Source organism: Saccopteryx bilineata, chromosome 1 (genome assembly GCF_036850765.1).
Source record: "Saccopteryx bilineata isolate mSacBil1 chromosome 1, mSacBil1_pri_phased_curated, whole genome shotgun sequence".
Classification (NCBI taxonomy): domain Eukaryota; kingdom Metazoa; phylum Chordata; class Mammalia; order Chiroptera; family Emballonuridae; genus Saccopteryx; species Saccopteryx bilineata.
The window spans coordinates 24,241,522-24,265,896 of record NC_089490.1 but is presented as its reverse complement, the minus strand read 5'-3'; the positions used below and the strand labels follow the sequence as shown (position 1 = coordinate 24,265,896).

At 50.3% G+C, this 24,375-nt stretch overlaps 1 protein-coding gene across 5 annotated transcripts in view; it reads left to right on the top strand.

The window, feature by feature from the left end:
- The window catches only part of ADGRF5 (adhesion G protein-coupled receptor F5), a 113,135-nt gene that overhangs the window by 61,356 nt on the left and 27,404 nt on the right, over nt 1-24,375 (top strand). For all 5 annotated transcript variants that reach the window (XM_066252179.1, XM_066252170.1, XM_066252188.1 and 2 more), the window contains 6 exons: nt 13,092-13,256; nt 18,048-18,224; nt 18,353-18,459; nt 20,262-20,320; nt 21,135-21,277; nt 23,625-23,846. In XM_066252179.1, coding sequence (XP_066108276.1) covers nt 13,092-13,256; nt 18,048-18,224; nt 18,353-18,459; nt 20,262-20,320; nt 21,135-21,277; nt 23,625-23,846 — 873 coding nt within the window. The remainder of the gene's footprint in view (nt 1-13,091; nt 13,257-18,047; nt 18,225-18,352; nt 18,460-20,261; nt 20,321-21,134; nt 21,278-23,624; nt 23,847-24,375) is intronic.

Below are 24,375 nucleotides of genomic sequence, written 5' to 3'. Positions count from 1 at the left end.
CTTCCCAGCCGGCCTGTGTGTCACCCATGGCAACAGCACGGGAGGTGAGCCCTCGGGGAGGAAAGCGCTTCTCCATCTAGGGATTTCACGTTCCAAAATTTTTCCAGACGTGCTTTCATGGAAAACAATCACGACGGTGATAAATCACTGCGAAAACTTGTTTTCCGTTTATTATATGTGATCCTCTGTGCCCTCGCCCCTCCAGAGTCATGTTGAACGTGTTAATCACTCAACACACTGTCCGCAGAAGATGGATGGGCCTTGGTACTTTTACAAAATTACTGCAGTAAGGAACGGCCTGGAAAGGTCTGGGCACTGGGCTGCAGGGACCCGGAACGTGAGTTGCAGCTGAGAGTGTCACTGTCCAGGAAAATTTGAGAGGGAGCAACAGAGAGGTTAGGTGCAGCTGATGCCACACGGAGGTGTCTGTGTTCTGCTCGGTGTGCTAAGTCCGTGAGGTGACAGCAGTGGACCCTGATCTTCAGAGTGGAGCTCTCTTCCATGCTCTGGGAGCCTGAATACCAGAAAGGGTGACACGGTGGTTCCCAGAGAAAGAGATTCTCAAAAGGAATTTGTTTTTTGAGACACTGGACCAAGTCTTTAGGGTTTGGGATAGAATTGTTTTTAAAGGTAGGGTTAATGCTCATATTCACTCTCAGAGCACTGTGGACTTCTTTCTAAGTCACTTTGCTCAGTTATATAGCTGCTTGGGCCCTCGATATATATTTATATCTGTGTGTATATATACACGCAGATATATATGTATATATATAACACACACATATAGATATACTTATACACAAGTATTTCACATCACACAACCACAAGTATACATATAAATATATATGTACCAAAGTAATATATTCCGTATATAGTACACGTCACTGGGTTGTTTGGAGGATTAAATAGTAATGTATACATATTACTTTTAAAAATGTTAACGGGGTTATCTGGGAGTTTCATGGTTTCTGTTTTAATATATATTTTTTAAATTAAAAATGAAGTCAGTTGATTTATTTACAGAACTAGTACTGTATTTGAAAGAGCCTGAAATATCCCTGGTACAGAGAAGTTCCCAGGTAGCTACCAAAGGCAGGAGGATGGAGGCCAGGATACAGGAGTTAGCTTTTTAGGAACCCTGTTTCAAACCTCTGCTGGGCAAGAGAAGCCTGCACAAAACCCCAGGGCCAAGAACACATGCGGGTCTGCCTGGAGGGCGGAGGGGCTATCGGGGGACAGAGGCAGATAAGAAAGGGCTGAAGCGTCCAGAGTGTGTCCTGACGACGCGGGGAACAGACTCTAGGTCGCTGAGAGGCTGGCCCAGAGAAGGGACTGACAGGAGCTGCCCGAAGTGCCGCTGGCCCGCTGCGCATGGCGGGGAGTTAGAGGAGGAGGTCAGTGCCGGGAGGCCAGGGGCAGGCTCAGCAGTGTGGGTTCGCCCGGGGCGAGAACCAGGAAGGGAGCCAAGGGGAGGCCTGTGAGTGGTGTTCTGAGATGTGGAGCAAAAGGGCCTGGAGGCAGATTCAACCTGGGGAAGGAGGGGAGTGATGTCCAGGTGACATTCCGGGAACGCACACAGCAGGGTGCTGGGGGACGTGGAGGCCACGCGTGGAAGCCAGAGTTGGGGTGAAAATAGCTTGGAGGTTTGACGATAAGCTTGAAAATCAGTCTCAGGAGGAATCATTATAGGGGACTGAACGTCGAAGTTACAGTTAGAAGTCACACAGCTATGTCACCTCTGACCATTTGTGAAGCTGTCCACCCCAGGTTTCTAAGCTTGACTGAGAACATGATTTTGGCCCTGGGCTGGTGTCCCCATTGGTTTTTCTTCAACTTCAAAAGGAATGATCGGTAGGAGACAAACTTTCAAAAAAACAGAGCCAGGCTGTCCTAACCCCACACAAGAGGTACTTACATTTCCACACCCATTGAGCGAGAGCGAGGCTCCCATCAGGCCGGGATACTGGCCACCCGGGTGAACACCCAGACTCGTGTGCAGGCCCGGCCGCCAGGGAAGACACCCAGACCCGTGTGCAGGCCCGGCCGCCAGGGAAGAGACACCAGCACTCAGACTGATGTGCAGGCCCAGCCACCAGGGAAGACACCCAGACCCGTGTGCAGGCCTGGCCGCCAGGGAAGACACCCAGACCCGGACCCGTGTGCAGGCCTGGCCACCAGGGAAGACACCCGGACCCGTGAGCAGGCCTGGCTGCCAGAGAGGACACCCACACCTGGACCTGTGTGCAGGCCTGGCCGCCAGGGAAGACACCCACACCCAGACCCGTGTGCAGGCCTGGCCGCCAGGGAAGACACCCACACCCGGACCCGTGTGCAGGCCTGGCCACCAGGGAAGACACCCACACCCAGACCCGTGTGCAGGCCTGGCCGCCAGGGAAGACACCCACACCCAGACCCGTGTGCAGGCCCGGCCGCCAGGGAAGACACCCACACCCGGACCCGTGTGCAGGCCTGGCCGCCAGGGAAGACACCCGGACCCAGACCAGTGTGCAGGCCTGGCCGCCAGGGAAGACACCCAGACCCGTGTGCAGGCCTGGCCGCCAGGGAAGACACCTAGACACGGACCTGTGTGCAGGCCTGGCCGCCAGGGAAGACACCCACACCCGGACCCGTGTGCAGGCCTGGCCGCCAGGGAAGACACCCGGACCCGGACACGTGTGCAGGCCTGGCCGCCAGGGAAGACACCCGGACCCGGACCCGTGTGCAGGCCTGGCCGCCAGGGAAGACACCGGACCCGTGTGCAGGCCCGGCTGCCAGGGAAGACACCCACACCCGGACCCGTGTGCAGGCCCGGCCGCCAGGGAAGACACCCACACCCGGACCCGTGTGCAGGCCCGGCCGCCAGGGAAGACACCCACACCCGGACCCGTGTGCAGGCCCGGCCGCCAGGGAAGACACCCACACCCGGACCCGTGTGCAGGCCCGGCCGCCAGGGAAGACACCCACACCCGGACCCGTGTGCAGGCCTGGCCGCCAGGGAAGACACCCACACCCGGACCCGTGTGCAGGCCCGGCCGCCAGGGAAGACACCCACACCCGGACCCGTGTGCAGGCCTGGCCGCCAGGGAAGACACCCGGACCCAGACCAGTGTGCAGGCCTGGCTGCCAGGGAAGACACCCGGACCCAGACCAGTGTGCAGGCCTGGCCGCCAGGGAAGACACCCAGACCCGTGTGCAGGCCTGGCCGCCAGGGAAGACACCTAGACACGGACCTGTGTGCAGGCCTGGCCGCCAGGGAAGACACCCACACCTGGACCCGTGTGCAGGCCCGGCCACCAGGGAAGACACCCAGACCCGGACCTGTGTGCAGGCCTGGCCGCCAAGGAAGACACCCGGACCCGGACCCGTGTGCAGGCCTGGCCACCAGGGAAAACACCCACACCCGGACCCGTGTGCAGGCCCGGCCGCCAGGGAAGACACCCACACCCGGACCCGTGTGCAGGCCCGGCCGCCAGGGAAGACACCCACACCCGGACCCGTGTGCAGGCCTGGCCGCCAGGGAAGACACCCGGACCCAGACCAGTGTGCAGGCCTGGCCGCCAGGGAAGACACCCAGACCCATGTGCAGGCCCAGCCGCCAGGGAAGACACCCAGACCCAGACCCGTGTGCAGGCCTGGCCGCCAGGGAAGACACCCGGACCCAGACCAGTGTGCAGGCCTGGCCGCCAGGGAAGACACCCAGACCCGTGTGCAGGCCTGGCCACCAGGGAAGACACCTAGACCCGGACCTGTGTGCAGGCCTGGCCGCCAGGGAAGACACCCACACCCGGACCCGTGTGCAGGCCTGGCCGCCAGGGAAGACACCCACACCCAGACCCGTGTGCAGGCCTGGCCGCCAGGGAAGACACCCACACCCGGACCCGTGTGCAGGCCTGGCCGCCAGGGAAGACACCCACACCCGGACCCGTGTGCAGGCCTGGCCGCCAGGGAAGACACCCACACCAGGACCTGTGTGCAGGCCTGGCCGCCAGGGAAGACACCCGGACCCAGACCCGTGTGCAGGCCTGGCCGCCAGGGAAGACACCCACACCTGGACCCGTGTGCAGGCCTGGCCGCCAGGGAAGACACCCACACCCGGACCCGTGTGCAGGCCCGGCCGCCAGGGAAGACACCCACACCCGGACCCGTGTGCAGGCCTGGCCGCCAGGGAAGACACCCGGACCCAGACCAGTGTGCAGGCCTGGCCGCCAGGGAAGACACCCAGACCCATGTGCAGGCCCAGCCGCCAGGGAAGACACCCAGACCCAGACCCGTGTGCAGGCCTGGCCGCCAGGGAAGACACCCGGACCCAGACCAGTGTGCAGGCCTGGCTGCCAGGGAAGACACCCAGACCCGTGTGCAGGCCTGGCCGCCAGGGAAGACACCTAGACCCGGACCTGTGTGCAGGCCTGGCCGCCAGGGAAGACACCCACACCCGGACCCGTGTGCAGGCCTGGCCGCCAGGGAAGACACCCACACCCAGACCCGTGTGCAGGCCTGGCCGCCAGGGAAGACACCCACACCCGGACCCGTGTGCAGGCCTGGCCGCCAGGGAAGACACCCACACCCGGACCCGTGTGCAGGCCTGGCCGCCAGGGAAGACACCCACACCAGGACCTGTGTGCAGGCCTGGCCGCCAGGGAAGACACCCGGACCCAGACCCGTGTGCAGGCCTGGCCGCCAGGGAAGACACCCACACCCGGACCCGTGTGCAGGCCTGGCCGCCAGGGAAGACACCCACACCCGGACCCGTGTGCAGGCCTGGCCGCCAGGGAAGACACCCACACCCGGACCCGTGTGCAGGCCTGGCCGCCAGGGAAGACACCCACACCCGGACCCGTGTGCAGGCCTGGCCGCCAGGGAAGACACCCGGACCCGGACCCGTGTGCAGGCCCGGCCGCCAGGGAAGACACCCACACCCGGACCCGTGTGCAGGCCCGGCCGCCAGGGAAGACACCCACACCCGGACCCGTGTGCAGGCCTGGCTGCCAGGGAAGACACCCACACCCGGACCCGTGTGCAGGCCTGGCCGCCAGGGAAGACACCCGGACCCGGACCCGTGTGCAGGCCTGGCCGCCAGGGAAGACACCCACACCCGGACCCGTGTGCAGGCCTGGCCGCCAGGGAAGACACCCGGACCCAGACCCGTGTGCAGGCCTGGCCGCCAGGGAAGACACCCACACCTGGACCCGTGTGCAGGCCTGGCCGCCAGGGAAGACACCAGACCCGTGTGCAGGCCTGGCCGCCAGGGAAGACACCCACACCCGGACCCGTGTGCAGGCCTGGCCGCCAGGGAAGACACCCACACCCGGACCCGTGTGCAGGCCTGGCCGCCAGGGAAGACACCAGACCCGTGTGCAGGCCTGGCCGCCAGGGAAGACACCCACACCCGGACCCGTGTGCAGGCCTGGCCGCCAGGGAAGACACCCGGACCCGGACCCGTGTGCAGGCCTGGCCGCCAGGGAAGACACCCGGACCCGGACCCGTGTGCAGGCCTGGCCGCCAGGGAAGACACCCGGACCCGGACCCGTGTGCAGGCCTGGCCGCCAGGGAAGACACCCGGACCCGGACCCGTGTGCAGGCCTGGCCGCCAGGGAAGACACCCGGACCCGGACCCGTGTGCAGGCCTGGCCGCCAGGGAAGACACCCGGACCCGGACCCGTGTGCAGGCCTGGCCGCCAGGGAAGACACCCGGACCCGGACCCGTGTGCAGGCCTGGCCGCCAGGGAAGACACCCGGACCCGGACCCGTGTGTAGGCCTGGCCGCCAGGGAAGACACTCGGACCCGGACCCGTGTGCAGGCCTGGCCGCCAGGGAAGACACCCAGACCCGGACCTGTGTGCAGGCCTGGCCGCCAGGGAAGACACCCACACCATGTGCAGGACTGGCCGCCAGGGAAGACACCCACACCCGGACCCGTGTGCAGGCCTGGCCGCCAGGGAAGACACCCGGACCCGGACCCGTGTGCGGGCCCGGCCACCTAGAGGTGCTGTCCTTGTTTTGATTGGGGTCCAGGAAATGCGATCCACTTTCCAGGCTGAGAAACAGATTTGAGGGTTTTCGTGGCTCTGCTCTTCCTTGTAGCAGTGTGTGACATTTAGGGCTCCGAGCAGGCCGTGGTGGCAGCAGAGTGAGCTGAGGGGCTGCATGCTCTCGGCCTGGCGTTCGAGTTTGGTTTCAGGGTTGACCTTCCTCATCGGGAGTGCTTTGTTCTTTTGGTTTCTAATTAGTGTTGTTTGAGTAACACCCTCAAAGCTGAGACTCGACTGAAACAGCATTGATTTTTTTTGACCTTCCAGAGACATTGGCAAAGAATGCAATCATAACATTTTTAATTATCAGCAGTATTATTTCTCCCTGTTGCTTCAGAGTGGGTACTGAATGCCAGAGAACTTGCTAGGAGCCTGTGTACAGCATCCCAGCTCCTTCACAACAATTCCGCCGAGAACATATCACCCCTGATTTACGAATGAGCCAAGTGTGGCTCACAGAGCCCCGCGGTCTGGCCAGTAGGCAGGCATCCCCCCCCACCCCATCTCTCGCTGGCTCAGTGTCCATGCTCACAGCAAAAGTCATAGTTTTCTACACATGTGTGTCTTTGGCCTGTGAGATTCCACCCTGTGATTCTCAGAGCGGCTTTGTAGCACAAGGGAACACTGACCACTGTCTTCATCATACTCGGAAAAGAACTTTCTACGGGGCTGCCTTTGGTTTTGCGGGTATATGACGAGTCACTGGAGCTGATTCTTTCCCCAGACTTTGCAGCCCAGTGTTTTATGACAGTGCTTCCTACCCCTCCTCCGCCCACACCTGTCTGGCAAGCCACAGCCAGCGTTCTTCTGGTGGTTTATTTTACCCTGTGCGAACAAACCTTCCTAAAACCTAAAGGGAGAACAGGACCCTTCGACGATGACGCCAAATGGCTACCTGCTAGAGCATGCCAGGAAAACAGAAGAACAAGTATATTTACCTGCTACAGAGCTACAGGGCAGGAGAGACTGATCTCACGATAAAAAAAAAAAAAAAAAGCATTTGAACCCTTCGATCCAAAGAAAGCTACCCGCGACCCCATTTCTCCTGAGTGGAGTTAGCGGCCTTCATTCTTTTGTAGGAAGAGGCTAATTTATGGATCTACTCGGGCTCTGACTTTGGAGAAGCCATAATTTTTATTAGAGCTGCCAGGCAGAAAGTCGTATTGTTTGCTTTAACAGCTGTGATGAAGACAGGGCTGCTTGTCGCAGCTTGTGGCCAACTTTCCAGAAATGTCTCTTTAAGATAAGTGCTGTGTGGCGGGCAGTGATTTATGGGGAAGGAGAGGGGAAATCCTGGTTGGCTTGTGCCTGCTGGGCCTGCAGATAGGCCTCCATCTGTGACACGGATGACACCTGGAATGTGCCACCTTCCACCAGGACATCGGTGAGTCAGAAAAATTCAGACAAACAACACCAGGACAAAGGGCCTGAGGAAAGAGAAAACTCATTGAACCGTCTGGAATCAGATGGCCCAGAGGCAACAGCGGAATATGGGTGGGCCTCTAACGTCCACACTCACAGAGAGGTGCGGGAGCAGTCCTCCGTCCTTCCTAGGTCCCTTGCAGCCTGTGGCAGGACAAGGAGTAGCACTTTCCCAAGCTCTGAAGTCCTCAGGTTTAGGAGAGGGGAGGGGGCAGAGTTTGGCGTTTCTATTACAAACAGTAGGTCTGTCTGAGGCTATGAGCAGGGTATGCCCGTGTCCCCAGCGCTGAGCACAGTGCCTGGGAAGCAGACATTCAACAAGTAGGAAAGTTACTTATAAATTGTTGGGCAGATAAAATGTATTATGCTCACTTTGTTAAAGTGGCGCTGCCCACGTGGAGGCCGTTGCCCAGGTGATATTAATGTGTCTCTATGGGCTGTGGGCAGGCAGAATCCTTGTAGCCTGGGGCTTGGTTTTGGGATTAAGCTTTTCCTACCCGTTTTGATGTGGGGCGGTACAATCCCATTATGCCCCAGATAAGTGACTTTGTATTAGAGACTTCCCTATTTTGTATATTGGATTAATATTGTGAAGCTACACTATAAAATAGGGGCAGAATGGGAGCTTGCTCTCTTGGTTCCTGGGATGATTAGCATGAGAGAGCAGAGGGAGCAGAGCAGAGAGCAGAAAGAGGCCATGTGGCCAGGAGAAGCAGCCAAGATGGTGGAGTGCTGAGTGAGATGCCAGTTAGTGCAGAGTTTGTGCAGGGAGAAGGAAGGAGATGGGGAACAGAAGTGAGTAAGTCTGGTGAGCTAGAAACCTTTGATTCTAGGAAACTCGGATAAGTCAGTAGCTTTGTGAGCACTGAATGTGAGTGGGTTTTGGAGCCCAGTGAGTGTTTTTGCTTGCCCGCCGAGTGCAAGCTAGGATTAAAGACTATGGCCCATCAGCTTTTGGCTCCATTGTTTCTTTACTGACTGTCCGAATCCTATGCGAACCTGCATGGGCTGGGCGGCTGTGATGGCAGCCCTGGCCCTGGCTGCTGGCTTTACATTAAATCAAGTAACGAACAAACAAAGCAAGGATTAGTGTCAAAATCCATGAATGTCAACGGCAGTGGGTCATTGGGTTATTCCTCACTGTGAAGTTCTAAGATGTGTATTATGTTGAATCAAATTGGACAAAAGTTTTAGATAACTCTTCTATTTATCATTAATAATTTCACCCTTGAATTTAATTTTATTTGGAAATGTACTTCGGGAGTTGCTCACCGTGTTCCAAAGACATTTAACAAGAATACCTTATGTGTTTACCATAGTTCAGCATTTACAAAGTGCTCACTTCCATTGTCTTCTTCTATCTGAGTCAGGGCAGGGTGTGGTTATGGTAAAATGGACTCTGGACTCAGAACAATGTGGCTTCAAATCCCAGCTCTGACATTTGCTTTGACCTCAGTTTTGTTATCTGCAAAATGGGAGTCTGCATACTGTCCTCAAAGCCCTGGAACCAACCTCGTACTGGACAAATGGCAGCTGCTATTATTGTTGTTACTTTCATTATGATCACCTGGGAGCCATTCGGTATCCCTGACGGAAGAGGTGAGCAGGTGTCAGCTCACTCAGGACAAAAGAGGGGAAATGAGACGCGTGGCCGTCTCCCGCGACAGGAGCACCAGCACATGGCGCTGAAAACAAAGATCAAAGCTGAAGCCCAAACCAGAATGGTGTTTGTTCTCCAAGACTGCCTTCTCAGTGTCCTCGTCTGGATTACAGTGTTAAATCCCCAACCTGCTTGATCACCAGAAGCACCAGTGGGAATCGAAAAAGATACGGATTTCTGAGCCTAACCCGTAAAGATTCTACTTTGGCTCATGTGGGTTAAAGGTCCAAAACATCTGTGTGGGTAGAACATCCTAGGCGTGTACAATCATCAGTCAAGGGTGGGCCTTGCTGCAGTGGATGAGTCCCAATGAGTTGCAACGGTGTCTTTTTGAGCCTATTTGGAAGAATGGACCGCTTTTAAAGGAAGAGACGTTTCCTACTTTATTAGAGATTCCCGTTCTTATCGGTCTCTAGGGAGAAGTGGCACTCAGGCTAAGGGTTGCTCTGAAACTCCTTTAGAAGTTATTGAAGATCATAAAAGGTAGATAAGGAAGAGAGGCCCTTAGAGGCGGGTGCTTTTCTTAATAGTCACACGAATCCCATAGAATGGAACTCGCTAAAGTCACAGGAACTTGCCCCTTAGTCTTCTAAACTTTTGGCTCAACTCCTTGGAAGATCTCAGTGGAAGAAGGAACTGCCTTGACTTCAGGGGGCGGGGCGGGGGGGGGAATGGCGGCATCCATGAGTCACCATGCGGTTTCCAGGCACACGCTCGTTCCGCAATTACGTCTGTGAAGAGCGCAGAGTGGTGGGCTTAGAGATGGGTGATAGACGTGGCCCTCCGGCAGGCATGAATATTATACTGTGATCAGACCTTGGGATACAGCAATGCGATTGATGAAGTGGGTGATAGGGGATTGTTATAGACCTCACTCGTCTCAAAACAGTGTTCCCGTCCAGGAAATCCTGTTTACGTTCATGGGAGGCGAGTAGACTGAGCACAGCAAAGGAATTCTTGGAGCTCGGAATCCTCCTTGGGGTATAAACATTGCTGCATTACTTTTCAGGAAAAAAGAAATGTACTCTAAGGCAGACCTTGTAAATATCCTGCAGGCACCCACCCTCCTTGCAAATGTTCCCAGTGGGCACATTACATCGAGAGTTTGGATCACACAAATTAATATAAGCATTCCATCCCCTTCCACCCCCTGCCCCCCACTCCGCACTCTCCCCTGCCCCAGGAAGCTTGTATTCATCAAAAACTCTTTGGGAAACAGGAAAAACAAACAAACAAAACAGAAAATATGGAGTAACTGCATAGTATCATGACAGACTGAGATTCTGTACTGGGTAGTGAAAGTCACTTATTCTATAGTATTGTATCTTTTTTTTTTATAAAGAGAAAATACAACTTAAAATGCATTCTGTGTGTGTGTGTGTGTGTGTGTGTGTGTGTGTGTGTGTGTGTGTGTGTATTTTTCTGAAGTTGGAAACGGGGAGGCAGTCAGACAGACTCTCGCATGCGCCTGACCAGGATCCACCCAGCATGCCCACTAGAGGGCGATGCTCTGCCCATCTGAGGCGTTGCTCTGTTGCAGCCAGAGCCATTCTAGTGCCTGAGGCAGAGGCCATGGAGCCATCCTCAGTGCCCGGGCCAAGTTTTTGTTCCAATGGAGCCTTGGCTGTGGGAGGGGAAGAGAGAGAAAGAAGTGAGGGGGAAGAGTGGAGAAGCAGATGGGCGCTTCTCCTGTGTGCCCTGGCTGGGAATTGAACCCAGGACATCTGCACACTGGGCCGATGCTCTACCACTGAGCCAACTAGCCAGGGCCTAAAATGTATCTTAATATAAACAAATCAACAGATATTTTTACAGTTTGACATTAAGTTGAATGATGCCAAAAATGAAATAATTCTCAACAATGTTAATGAGTTAAACCAACATCCTAAGACAAACATAGTTTGCAACTTTAAATGAACAAACATTACAGCTTTCTACCATAAACATTTATCAATTGGAATTTCCCATAGTAAATTTGCTCTTAGTGTTTCATATAAATAATCTGTGGAACATTTAAAACAAATATTGCAATATTATGGGAGACATTCTTTGCCCTTTTTAAAAAAAGACATAGAATTTTAATTGTATAGTAAAATATGTATCATAGATCCAGATTTTACTCAAATTTTAAGGTGATAGTTTTGTAGGTATTCACTTACCTTTTCCCTATTTAACTGACAAAATAAAATAGCCCACAACTTGCCTTCTGAATGCATCTCTGTAAAAATGTCCCCAATGTTTGAAGACTGTTCATTACCCACAAACCAAGTCTGCGTCTTCTGCTCCAGTTATATGTTTCAGCCAAGAATGAGCCAGGGATTCTGGCCGTGACAGAGAGGGGAATCTGTGACTCAACTCAAGAGAGTCACAGGTTTAACAAGAATTGCTAGGACACCCATACCCACTTACCATGCTGTGAGCTCCAGGCCAGATGGAGAGAGTAAGGTCATGAGAGAAAAAAGAAAGAGTTCCTGCCTTTGAGAAGTTACATCTAGTGGGCCAGACATCATGTAATATAGAAAACAATGAAAGAATATTCATATATACATATATATATATATATAGAGAGAGAGAGAGAGAGAGAAAGAGAGAGAGAGAGAGAGAGAGAGAGAGTCTGCCCAGCCTGCAGTGGGCATATGCTGGGGAGCAGATGCATCTAGAATGATAGCCAGTCAACCAGACTGGAGACAATTGGAAAAGCAATGGAGAGCTGAAGACCTCTTTTATTTTACTTTCCAACTTGCCAGTGTCACTGCTGTTGAGTACCTATTCTGTTCCAGACCAGAGATACAGAGTGTAAACAAAGAGTCACACTGTGTGCATTGGAACTAAGGGAACTGACCAGATGACTTTTCCCAGAGGTCTTCAAGCTTGCACAGTCCAGCTCTCAACATACGTACATGTCAGTTGAATGGTGTTTGAAACATGCTGAGACATCCTACTGAGTCAGGACATTTATTGTCTAGATCAGGGGTCCCCAAACTATGGCCCTCGGGCCGCATGCGGCCCCTGAGGCTATTTATCCGGCCCCACCGCACTTCCAGAAGGGGCACCTCTTTCATTGGTGGTCAGTGAGAGGAGCATAGTTCCCATTGAAATACTGGTCAGTTTGTTGATTTAAATTTACTTGTTTTTTATTTTAAATATTGTATTTGTTCCTGTTTTGTTTTTTTTACTTTAAAATAAGATATGTGCAGTATGCATAGGGATTTGTTCATAGTTTTTTTTATAGTCCAGCCCTCCAACAGTCTGAGGGACAGTGAACTGGCCCCCTGTGTAAAAAGTTTGGGTACCCCTGGTTTAGATCATTGCCAAAGCCTTCCTGCTAGGTCTCTCTGCTTCTATTCTTGTCCCATTACAGTCTATCCTCCACATAGAGGTCCTGAGCCTTGGAGGCCAAGAAGGGTGGGGGAATGGAGAGGAAGGACGAGTCCTGAGCTTAGCTTGTGAATCTCTCAAATGGCCAGAGACCACACGCTGAGACCGGACAGATCAGTTGCCTTTCCCTGTCAAATACACTGCTCACAAAAATTAGAGGATATTTCAGAATGAATATGAAGTGATAAAAAAAGCAGCATTTGATTTTTTTATTAAACAAGAACATCAGAAAAGCAAATGATAAGTCAAGTCGTTTGAAAGTTGTTTGATTATGCAGATGAGATGCAAAACCAACTTTTATGTCATTGGTGAAAATGCACTATCCAAAAGGCTGAAAGTGCTGGAGTGTCTGCACGTTGCCTGATCCCCTAATTTTTGTGAGCAGTTAATCGTAGAGAGGAAGCACCATGTCGGGGACTTGGAGGTGCTCAGTGCACACGCTCTTCTTTTCCTCTGACAAGGTTCATTAGAAAATCTTCCAGGCCGGTGTGGCCAGCATCCATATATTCCTGTCGTTACTTTCAAGTGCTAAAATGTCTATCGTGTCCTCCCTCCACCGCGGATGGGTAAGTTCTCACCGCCTTCGTGTGCTTTCATTTCAGTTGCCGCGAGTCGTCCTGTAGAGTACGCTGTTGATGTTGAGATCAGTTTTGAAAATGCCTCCTTCCTGGAGCCTATCAGAACTTACTTGAACAGCCTCAGTTTCCCAATTCAAGGCAATGACACCGACCAGGCTGCCAACATTTTGAGCATAGAGGTGACAACAGGTGAGTAAAAGACCCATTGCGTTGGAATGGAGGCCTAGGAAAATCAGAAGAAAGACTGTTTGAGCTCCTCCTGACGATGAGAGCAGATCATACTTAGTAGGCAAGTAAAATGACCCAACGGGCCTGATGTGTGATTTTATGACTTCGTAGCCTTCCAGATGAAGATCCTGTGGGTAAACTCTATAGCCAGTTTGCTTATTTTAAATGGTGACCAAATGTTTACTTGGTGGTTTGTTTGTTGATTGTCACAAAGTGGTCCCAAGATACGGCCATGATAAACTAGTGGGTACTCTTCCCTGCATAGTCAATGAGTATAACAGCTATTGGTTTGGGATACTAGTGAGTAACGAGTCCCCTTCTTTCCGGCATCATAGGTCAGGAAGTAGGAACCAGGTGCATGCTTGATGCTTGGCATTAGCAGAACCTCCAGGACTATGGGGTTGGATTTTCTGGTCACTGACTTCCTTTCAACATCATGCTAGCTCTCTTATGTCTCAGGGGACCGTCACCTCTATTCCATAGCTGCTGTGAGATGGGACTGCCCCTGGTCCTCTAAAGGTGACTGCTTTGTCAATTGCAAAGCACTAAGATGTTGGGCTTTATTATTCTAAAATGGTGTCAGGAATGAAATTCTTATTTTCCAAAATCTTTCTGAATTCCTCTACTTTATATAGTCTATCACAATATCGGTCTATGCATCTTAATTTTTAGTTCTTAAATAGATGCTGCTCGAACCTGAAATAGCTACCCTCTTGCTCCCTTTGGATTCCGTTCCCCACCAGATTCTACATCAGCATGAATCTTCTTCAGTTACCGCGAGGTTCTTCGATCTAACACCAGTGGGTGTTGTGAAATGCACTATCCAAAAGGCTGAAACGTATCTGCGCACAGAACACTTCCATGGAACATTTCACAAAACTAGTTATGTTGGAGCAACATAGGAAACACCTTTCTATGTCTTCACTCACCACTTAAGCACTCTGCATCTAAAATTATTTCCCTGTTTATGGGAAAAAATTAATAATTTGATAGTTTTTATCAATTTTATTTTGCTTCCCAGTAGTTTCTTTCTTTCTTTCCCCTTCCTTCTTTCCTTCCTTCCTTCCTTCCTTCCTTCCTTCCTTCCTTCCTTCCTTCCTTCCTTCCTTCTTTCCTTTTTTGTATTTTTCTGAAGTGAGAAGCGCTAAGGCAGAGAGACAGACTCCCGCATGTGCCCGACCAGGATCCACCTGGCATGTCCACCAGGGAGAGATGCTCTGCCCATCTGGGGCATTGCTCTGTTGCAATCAGAGCCATTCTAGCACCTGAGGCAGAGGCCATGGAGCTGTCTTCAGTGCCCAGGGCCAATTTCGCACTAATGGAGCCTTGGCTGCAGGAGGGAAGAGAGAGCTAGGGAGAAAGGAGATGGGGAAAGGTGAAGAAGTGGATGGGTGCTTCTCCTGTGTGCCCTGGCCAGGAACTGAACATGGAACTTCCACATGCTGGGCTCATGCTTTACCACTGAGCCAACTGGCCAGAGCCTTTTTCTTTTCTTTTTTTAATGGAAACCTTTGGTATCTATTTGGTTCTAGAAAGCAAATCTAGTAAATGAAACAGACCAATAAGTATCAAATAAATAAGGCATTTGTTTTTGTTGAACAGCTTGTGACTATTAATGCCTGACCTGTAGTAGTGAGTTGATGTTCTATGCACTCATTATATAAACATATTCACACGTTATCCCTGGTTTCTTTCGTTTCTATTGGAGGAGGCCTGATATCAGGGGCGCCGCTATTCATGCCATTTTAGAAACTTGTTAACTCGAGTTTACGAATTGGGTTAACAAGTTTCTCTCTTTTAAAAAAAAATTATAATTTATTTATGTATTTATTTTGTGTTATTGAATTTATTGGGATGACAAAACTATACAGGTGTCACGCACACAACTCAACAAACCACCATCTGCCTACCACGTGGAGTGCACTCTGCCCCCAGGAATGTCTCTTCTGTCCCCATTTCCCCAGCCCTGCCCACCTCCATCTAGCCCCCACCCCTTTCCCTCTGGCCATCACCACTCTAGTGACTGTGTCTATGTGTTATGTAGGTATGTTTTTTGGTTAATCCCTTCACCTTCTTTCATCCAACCTTCCCCCCCACACACACACACACCCTGCAACAAATGCCCTAGGAAAGTCTAATCTATTCTGCCAGCAAGAGCAGTCACTCACAGGGTGAAAGGGTGGAACCTTCCTGATAGCTAACTGAGAGAGCTTCAGGCTCACGACCCTCAGGACCTGTGAGAAGGCTGGGGAGAGCTGACCTCAGGGAGGAATGGATGGGATCAATGGGCAATGTAATTAGTCTTACGAACCCTGACGCTAATGTCTAAGCAACCCCAAGTTTTCTCTCTTCTCCTCTTCCCATGCTTCCCCCTGCCCATTCTTCCAACAGCTTACCTTATGATCTTTCCAAGAAAGATATTTTAAACAATAGAAAACAAAACTAAGGGCCAGACAGTGTTATAAACCACCAAATAATACTTGGAATACAGCAGGTGGCTTCGTGATGATAGCTTTTTGTCACCCTTTAAAGCATGGTCGTATTTTACATGGGGGTCAAGAGTTCTTCAAGTACTCCCCCCCCCCACATCCCTCTCCAAAATGGACAAACAAAACAAAACAAAAAATGCTTTAACGGTAGAATTTCAGGTCGGTAGGAGAGAGATTCCGACATGGGGGTTCTTGTTATCTCCCTTCCAGTTTCCCCACCAGTGTCCACCGCCCTCACTAGCAGCCTGGGTTCCTCTGTTCCTGATGCGTCTGCTCTACCCGCACCGACTTCGGGGGCACAGGACTGCATCGGTGTCCAGGAAGCCCTGGGAACTCAGTTGTTCCTCCTCCTTCAGGAACAACGGTTTGATGGCTTCCCTTTGGATAGTCACTCTGTTAAGCCTTCGCCCAAGCACCCATCAGCAGAACAAACAGCTCCCGCTGATGTGACTTTGGCTCAGTTTACAAATAAATTCAAAGCCTTCTTTTTTCAGAGCATTTTTCAATGTCTCCATGCAGTGGTAAGATTCAAATATTTTAACAGCCAGGTCCCTGCCCTAATGACCATTAAAGTATTTTAAAAAGATAGATCAAAAGGTAGTTTATTGTTTCATGCATTTAGTACTTAAATAAGAACAATAAAAGAGGTACACAAGGGCCCTGGCCGGTTGGCTCAGCGGTAGAGCATCAGCCTGGCGTGTGGGAGTCCCGGGTTCAATTCCCGGCCAGGGCACACAGGAGAAGCGCCCATCTGCTTCTCCACCCCTCCCCCTCTCCTTCCTCTCTGTCTCTCTCTTCCCCTCCCGCAGCCAAGGCTCCATTGAAGCAGAGATGGCCCGGGCGCTGGGGATGGCTCTGTGGCCTCTTCCTCAGGCGCTAGAATGGCTCTGGTTGCAACAGAGCAACACCCCAGAGGGGCAAAGCATTGCCCCCGGTGGGCGTGCCGGGTGGATCCCGGTCGGGCACATGCGGGAGTCTGTCTGACTGCCTCCCAGTTTCCAGCTTCGGAAAAATGAAAAAAAAAAAAAGAGGTACACAAAACTAGATTATAAGAGTTTTAAAATATTAATGACAAAATATTAAGTAATATCTGACAAAAATAATAAAACTGTTATTTAAGATATTCCCATATTGCTTCTTGATTGGCATCCTCACTTGCAATGCTTTTCTCCAATGGACAGAATGAACATGACTACGGGAGCTTAGAATACTCTGTTGTGCAGATGCACATTAAAAAAGGGTAAGGCAGGTAAATTTGTGATTTCCACATTAGGTGGCTGCTCAGGTGCCCACCTTGGAGAGAACCCTGATGACAAGTGCCATTCCAGTAACCAGTTCACTGAACTCAACAAAACTTTAGGCATCGGTTCTCTTGAACTGGTATGAACTGGCTAAATCCCACCACTGTCCCCGTGGGATCAGAGTCTCTTTGGGCTGCTCATATTTGACTTAACACGTGAAAGGCACAATTTTACTTGTACTCTATAGTTGTTATCAACTGCTGTATAATAAATTACCCCAAAAGTTAGCATTCAAACAATGAGCATTTATCATGTCACACAGTTTCTGAGGGCAGAAACCTGAGAGAAGTTTGGCTGACTCTGGCTCAAGGTCTTGCACGAGGTTGTCAAGCTGACAGCCATCTGAAGGCTCAACTGGGGTGCGAAATTGCCCTCTAAGCTCACTCCTGTGATTATCGGCAGAGCTCAGTTCCTCACTAGCTACTGTCTGGAGACCTACTTTAATTCCTCACTCTGTGGGCCTCACTATGACGTGTTCTCGTATAATGACAGCTGGCCTCCCCCAGAGCAAGTGATACCAGAGAGAATAAATGAGAGCTACCAAAATGAAAGCCAGTGTCTTTTATAACCTAATCTCAGGAGTGATGTATCATTACTTCTGTTATCGTCTGTTGGTCACACAAACCAACCCCAGTACAATATGAGAGGGAACTACAAAAGGGTGTGCATACCCAGAGGCAAGGATGGTCAGGGGTCATCTTGGACGCTGCCTACCATGCATGGTATGCCCAGAAGTCTGTTTATCACATTAGAATTGTAAGCACCTCCCAGGCTAGCTGGAGTAGTCCCCTTTTAGCATGGTGATGTATACGGGAATCATGGGACTCTCATGCAGTCCTACTGAACTTCCCCTTCCCAAGAGGGCAATATGGAGTTGAGGTAATCTATAAATAATACTTATGGCCTTTAATTGCAAAAGTATTGACCTTCTTCTCTCTCCTCACTGTTCTGGTTGATGGTAGTCTGCAGACCTACTGGAAATGAAGTCTGGTGCTCCTGTGAGACCGGCTATCGGTGGCCTCAAGAACAATGCCTTCACAGTCTCACTTGTCAACAGCAGAACAACTCCCCTGCAGGGCATCGTTGCAATTGCCTTAAAGGGCTGCCTCCCAAGGGACCTTTTTGCCAGCTCCAGGGAGGTAAGTAACTGCTCACTAAATGTTCATTTTTGAATGGCTATTTGATCTTAGATCAAGCAAATGTTTCTCTGACCTGTATATATTTAAATGCTAACATGAGACTTTTAAATACTGCCCCGTTTTTTCAGCCATAACCCTGAGAATGTCAGTCAGACTCAATGTGGGCTTTCAAGAAGACCTCAGGAACACTTCCTCTGCCCTCTATCGGTCCTACAAGACTGACTTGGAAACAGCGGTAGGTTTTGGCCTTGGGAGCCTCTTAAGCAAAGACTTTGGGCTGAACTAAATCTGTTGCATTAGTGGATAGTTTACTTGGAACTGTCAGAATTTACAAATGTGGATGTCAAAATTATTCCTAAACTTCTGGAATGATGAATTAAAAAGTACTCAAATCCAACAGTGTTCAGGGGATAGGTTGACATCATCTTTACCTACAGATAAGACTTCTTCCCAGGATAGAATTGGTGCAGATAATATTTGGTGCATAAACTCACTGAAACCTATTTCAGAGGCCCAAGAACTTGATCTGGAAACACCAGATGGGACCCTTCTATCTGTCTTCACATTGCACCCAGATGAAACTCCTAACATCTTCTGGGCAAACCAGCCCAATGCTGGCACAGAAGGTTCCAAATCACTCCACACTAGCAGTTCCTAGGCATTCACACTTAAGGCAGATTTCAACTTACTCGTGTAAAAATAGAGAATGTTCCATAAGTGTTAACTATGTGTCAAACACTATTGGATGAATTCTTCTAAACCTAAATGCTTTCCTTGAATTAAGTTATTTGGAATACGACCTTCTCAAGTGGTGTGGCACAGATTGTTATAGGTAGGCTGAGCTAACGACTTCCTTAGTTCTCTGGGCAGTGGGGCCCCTGCCTCAGGCCAAGAGCAAGCCAGGTGCTTGCCCAAGTGTGCCACACACATCTATCATTTTCCGTGGGTGCCAGGATGCAGGGCTGATGCAGTCGAGTTCTTGGACATCTGATTTACATGTCTGGGATTAATCATTCTGCACAGCACAAGAGCCCTATCCTTACACACAACCACACACAAAATTACATACTTTTCAGGAGAGTTACATATGAATCTTCAGATCCCACCCATCCAGGTACCTGGTACACAATGCTTTGCACATTGCATCTGCCCTGTAAATGTGACTGGAGTCCAACAGAATTTTCTGTAAGGTTGGCATTCAGAGAAACAAGCAGGTATAAAAACATCATCGAAAACCCCAGGGGCTCAACCAGAGCTGCAGTATGTTAAGCGGGGCATGAGGTAGTGTGGAGGCCGTAGGGCAGGGGTCCCCAAACTTTTTACACAGGGGGCCAGTTCACTGTCCCTCAGACCGTTGGAGGGCCAGACTATAAAAAAAACTATGAACAAATCTCTACGTACACTGCACATATCTTATTTTAAAGTAAAAAAACAAAACGGGAACAAATACAATATTTAAAATAAAGAACAAGTAAATTTAAATCAACAAACTGACCAGTATTTCAATGGGAACTATGCTCCTCTCACTGACCACTAGTGAAAGAGGTGCCCCTTCCAGAAGTGCAGCGGGGGCTGGATAAATGGCCTCGGGGGGCTGCATGCGGCCCGCGGGCCATAGTTTGGGGACCCCTGCCATAGGGTATGCCTACAAGATCTCCAACGACAGGAAGTGTGGTTGACCCAGGGCCCAGCGGCTGCCCCTGAGGGCCGTGACCGTGCTCGCTGCCTGCTTCTAATACGTGAGCTCGGCAGGTCTGGGTCTGGCAGACATGGGACTCCTTTGAAGGCCTTCCCGCGAACCTCCCCAGCCTCAGTCTAAGATGATTCCATCCAATCTTCATTCTTTCTCTCTCCCACTTGGGGTCAGAGGGCTTTCTCTGCCTTCCTGCTGCTCCGCTGCTTCTCTCCTATTTTACGTAGGGTGATAAGGAATATGTGCTTTTCCTTTTTCATTTTTTTTAACTCTGTTTCTAATCTTTGACACCTCTCTTATTGGACCTTGATACTTGACACTTGTCTTGCTTTATTATTTTTCAGTTCAGGAAAGGTTACAGTATTTTACCTGGCTTCAAAATGGTGACCGTGACAGGATTCAGGTAAGAATGCCACAAAGGGTCACTTCTGTCCAATGCACCGATCAGCACAATAGTGAGGGAGGAGGAGCAGCCCTTAGAGGGATGTCTTTTGGGACCCTCAACAGGGGCAGATTGCTGGGGGCTAAAGCAGCTGAAATACTGACAGTCAGAGCTCACTCCTTGCAGAGATACCTACTTAGAAGAAAAGTGAGAAAAAGCTCGTGTTTATTCTATGCACACAGGCATTTTGCAAGCAAAGATATGGGGTAAGTTTGTAGTTTAGGGCGTTCAGAGATATAAAAGTGAAATAATGCAATGAGGCCTTTATTCAAGAAGAGGTTGGCCAGCCAGGACCGCAGGTCCAGGCTGCAACGTGGATGAGTCCCCCTGGCGCTGGGCACCCTGCCGACCTGAGAGGGTTTACGCCGTGTTTCGAAAAGCTGGCAGCCAATGTTAAAAATTAAGAATGTTTACAGAAGAAAATATATATTTACAGAAACAGTCAGGATATGACTTTGTTTGACATTAAGCTGATCTGGTAGCCCTAGGCCAGCACGGCTGTGTGACAGGAGTCTGCATTGCGGCTGCCCCCCCTAAGGCCAGCTGGCGTGATTGGTTCGCTCGTCCCAGCCTGGCTGTTTTGTTCATTTACGTTGCCTGTCTGCATCCATTTGAGCGCACAAGCCCTGCCTCTGGCTTTCAGCTAGATCTGGAAAGCACATTGATGTTGGTGAACACTTCCTGCCGTTTTGTTTTCCTGTACAAATAAACGCTAAGGATCTAGACTCTTCCAGGTCAGTTTACTGCTTTACTGAACTGAGTGGTCTCCATCCAGGCCTGGAAGTGTGGTTGTGACGTATGAAGTCAAGACGACAACACCGTCAACTGAACTACTGCATAAAGCCAATGAGCACGTAATGCAGAACCTTAACCAGACCTACAAGATGGACTACCCTTCCTTTCAAGCAGTTACTAGTAGTAAGTAGGATATTGCTACATTTTTCCTATGCACAGATTCCATTTAGATGTGGCAATGGTGTTGACTGTTATGCTTAAACCTAAGAAATCACAGAACGATGACCCCAGTGGAGAGGGTCTCCTGTGCCCAGCTTAGGCTGGTGCAGAGCCTCCCAACAGGGCTAATGTCCCTGCGGGTGGGGGAGGAGCGGCTAGGGAGAGATTTTGCAAGGGGGTCATGGAGCCATCTGGGTTTATGGACTTTTTTTACTTTAATAGGCCCAAAACATACACACACACAAAAAAACCCCAAGTAAAACCAGCATTGTGGTGGAGGTTGGGATAGTCATGAAATGCACTGGTCTCAGATAGGGAGTCATCATTATTCAGAGCAGTGGTTCTACATGGAGTCCCAGACCATCACTAGCACCATCGGGGACTTCTTAGATATGCACATGCTTGGGACCATCCCAGACCTAGCAGGGCCAATGTGTGTCAACAAGCCCTCTGGGTGATCTGATGCCCGGGAAAGTTGGAGAATCACTGCTTTGGATCACACTGAACAGTGGTAAGAATCCTGGGAATTTAGATGTTCTCCCTGGTTTTACAAATGGGGTACAGGCTCGGGCTCTGTTGTGTTAGTAGATGGGTGGACCTGTATTATTGCTCAAGGGATGGTAAGGGCAGCTGTCTAGGCAGAGATTTGGGGGGCTGGCAGATGTCCTGGATAACCCAGGCCGGAGGTCCCCGAGGAAAGGTGGTTCCTCTCTGGAGCAACGTGGGCCACCGTCAGGGAGGACACAGCCAGGACTCTAGCGGGCACAGCTGGGAGAACGGGCACCCTTCTCAGCAGGTGGGCTGTCCTCACAGCAGCTTTGGGCTCTTTCTCTTTACATTCTCAGCTGGTATTGTTAGATAGCAGATCTTTTTAAAAATAGAATACTAGCAAAGATATACACAGTCGTAAGAAAGTGCTGTACAGAAGCAAGATAAAATAGCAAAATAAAAATTCAGAATAAATAAGGCAGTAACAAACTGATGAAAACTGGAAAGTTAAAGAAAGGGGAGTAACTGGCCTAAAGGGGTGGACGCGCCCAGAAGCAGTTTTGGCAAAGCCACACGCTCACCCCTTCCACCACCCCACCCGCCAACAGATGCTTTGTTTGCCCCCAAAACTTCTTTTTATATGTTGTCATGAGGGCATGGGAGAGTAGCAGTTTCTAGCATAGAGAAGTTTCCATTATGACTACTCTTCCCTCTAAATTTCAGTTGTGCTGAGGATAGATATTTAAACGCGTAAGTGTCCAGCAGTTTTACTGGTCGGTGGCTGTCAGTCCAGGAATAATGGTGCTGACGGTGTAGCTCACAACAGTGCCTTAGTGTCCGGGGTTTACTCTGCCAAAGAATGATGAAGTCATTGTGACTGGTGCTCACCTCCCCCTCCCTTCCCACTGAGGATCTACATTCATCTCTATGTTCCTTCAAAGACCAGAACGTGGTTCTGTGTTGTACTCAGCCTTAAACCACGAAACATGAACCTTGTCTTGTGCTATTTCACTGCGGACTCGGTCACCACCCTGCCCTCCATAGTGTTGGTAGTGTTTGCCCAGAACACAAATGGTATTCAAAACATTCAAGTGGCTGAGTATTTTTTAAAAATTATATTTGAGAGGCAGAGGAGAGAGGACAAGAACAAGAAAGAAAAATGCTGCATGGGTGTGTTGGTGTCATGAACAGATTTTCAAATTCATCTTTGTGAAACACAGAGGGCACATGGCAATCTGCAGAACAGTTCCGCTCACTGATCTGGTCATCTGTTAATCCTCTGGAGACACCTGATGAATCAGCAGGGTCCCTAAACCGGATCACTCTTTCCTTCATCACTGCCAATTAATTTATGAGCCATTCCATACAACCATATGATGCTGGCAGTTTTATTAGTCGTAGTTACTAGCAACAACAGTGAGGAAAATAGGGCACCCTTATTGTACCTTCTCTGTGTTGAGTCCAGTATGTTCACATAAGTCATCTTCACATATTCCGTGAGGTAGAAGTCGTCATCTCCATTTTACAGGTGAGGAAATGGAGGCTCAGAGAGGGTAGATAATTTAAGAACACATAGCAAATAACACAAGTTTGTGTGACTTCAAAGTCAGTTCACTACATTAAATACTCACAGGTGGACTTGATTCCTAAGAGTTGAACGTGATTTTGAAAAATCTTAGTTGGCTCTGGCCAGTTGGCTCAGTGGTAGAGTGTCACTGCGGTGACGTCTTGAGAACCCTGATGCTGGCAGTTGTCTCGTGAGTAGCATCAATTGCACTTCTTTTCTTTGGAATTCTAATAATCTTTTTCTTTGGGTTCCCAGATGAAACAAAGTTCTCTGTTATACCAGAAGTCATCTTTGAAGGGGATACGGTAACTCTACTGTGTGAGACTGAGGTTCTGTCCTCCAATGTGTCCTGGCACCACGTGGAGAGGCGCGCTGACATCCAGAACAGCAGCCGCTTCTGGGTTTACACCGCCGTGCTCAACAACATGACCTCCGTGTCGCGCCTCACCGTGTACAACATCACCCAGGCTGACGCGGGTGGGTGTCCGTCCAGTGCCTGGGGGGAGGAAAGGAAGCAGACCACACAATGTGTATATGGCCTTTTCTTCATCATGAAGAAGTCAGGAGGCTCAGCTTTTCCAAATTGAAAATTAAGGTGTATCAGCCAAGCAAATTAGCTTTGGGAGACAAATAAAATTTTCCACATTTTTCTGAAGCTTATGAGCTGGAACCTGACTGAGACAGAAAGCAGACTTGTGCTTTTTATTTTTAAAAATTTTTAAATACCAATGTTGAGGTAGAATAGACATGTGATATTTAAAGTGTGCATATTTAGCCCTGGCCATTTGGCTCAGTGATAGGGCATCAGCCTGGCATGTGGAAGTCTCAGGTTTGATTTCCCCACAGGTAAAGCGACCAACTGCTTATCTACCCCTCCCCCTCTGCTCTTTCTCTCTCTCTCTCTCTTTCTCTCTCTCCTCCTCCCAAAGCCAATGGTTTGAGCAAGTTGGCCACAGGCACTGAGGATGGCTCCATGGCCTTGCCTCAGGTGCTAAAATAGCTCAGT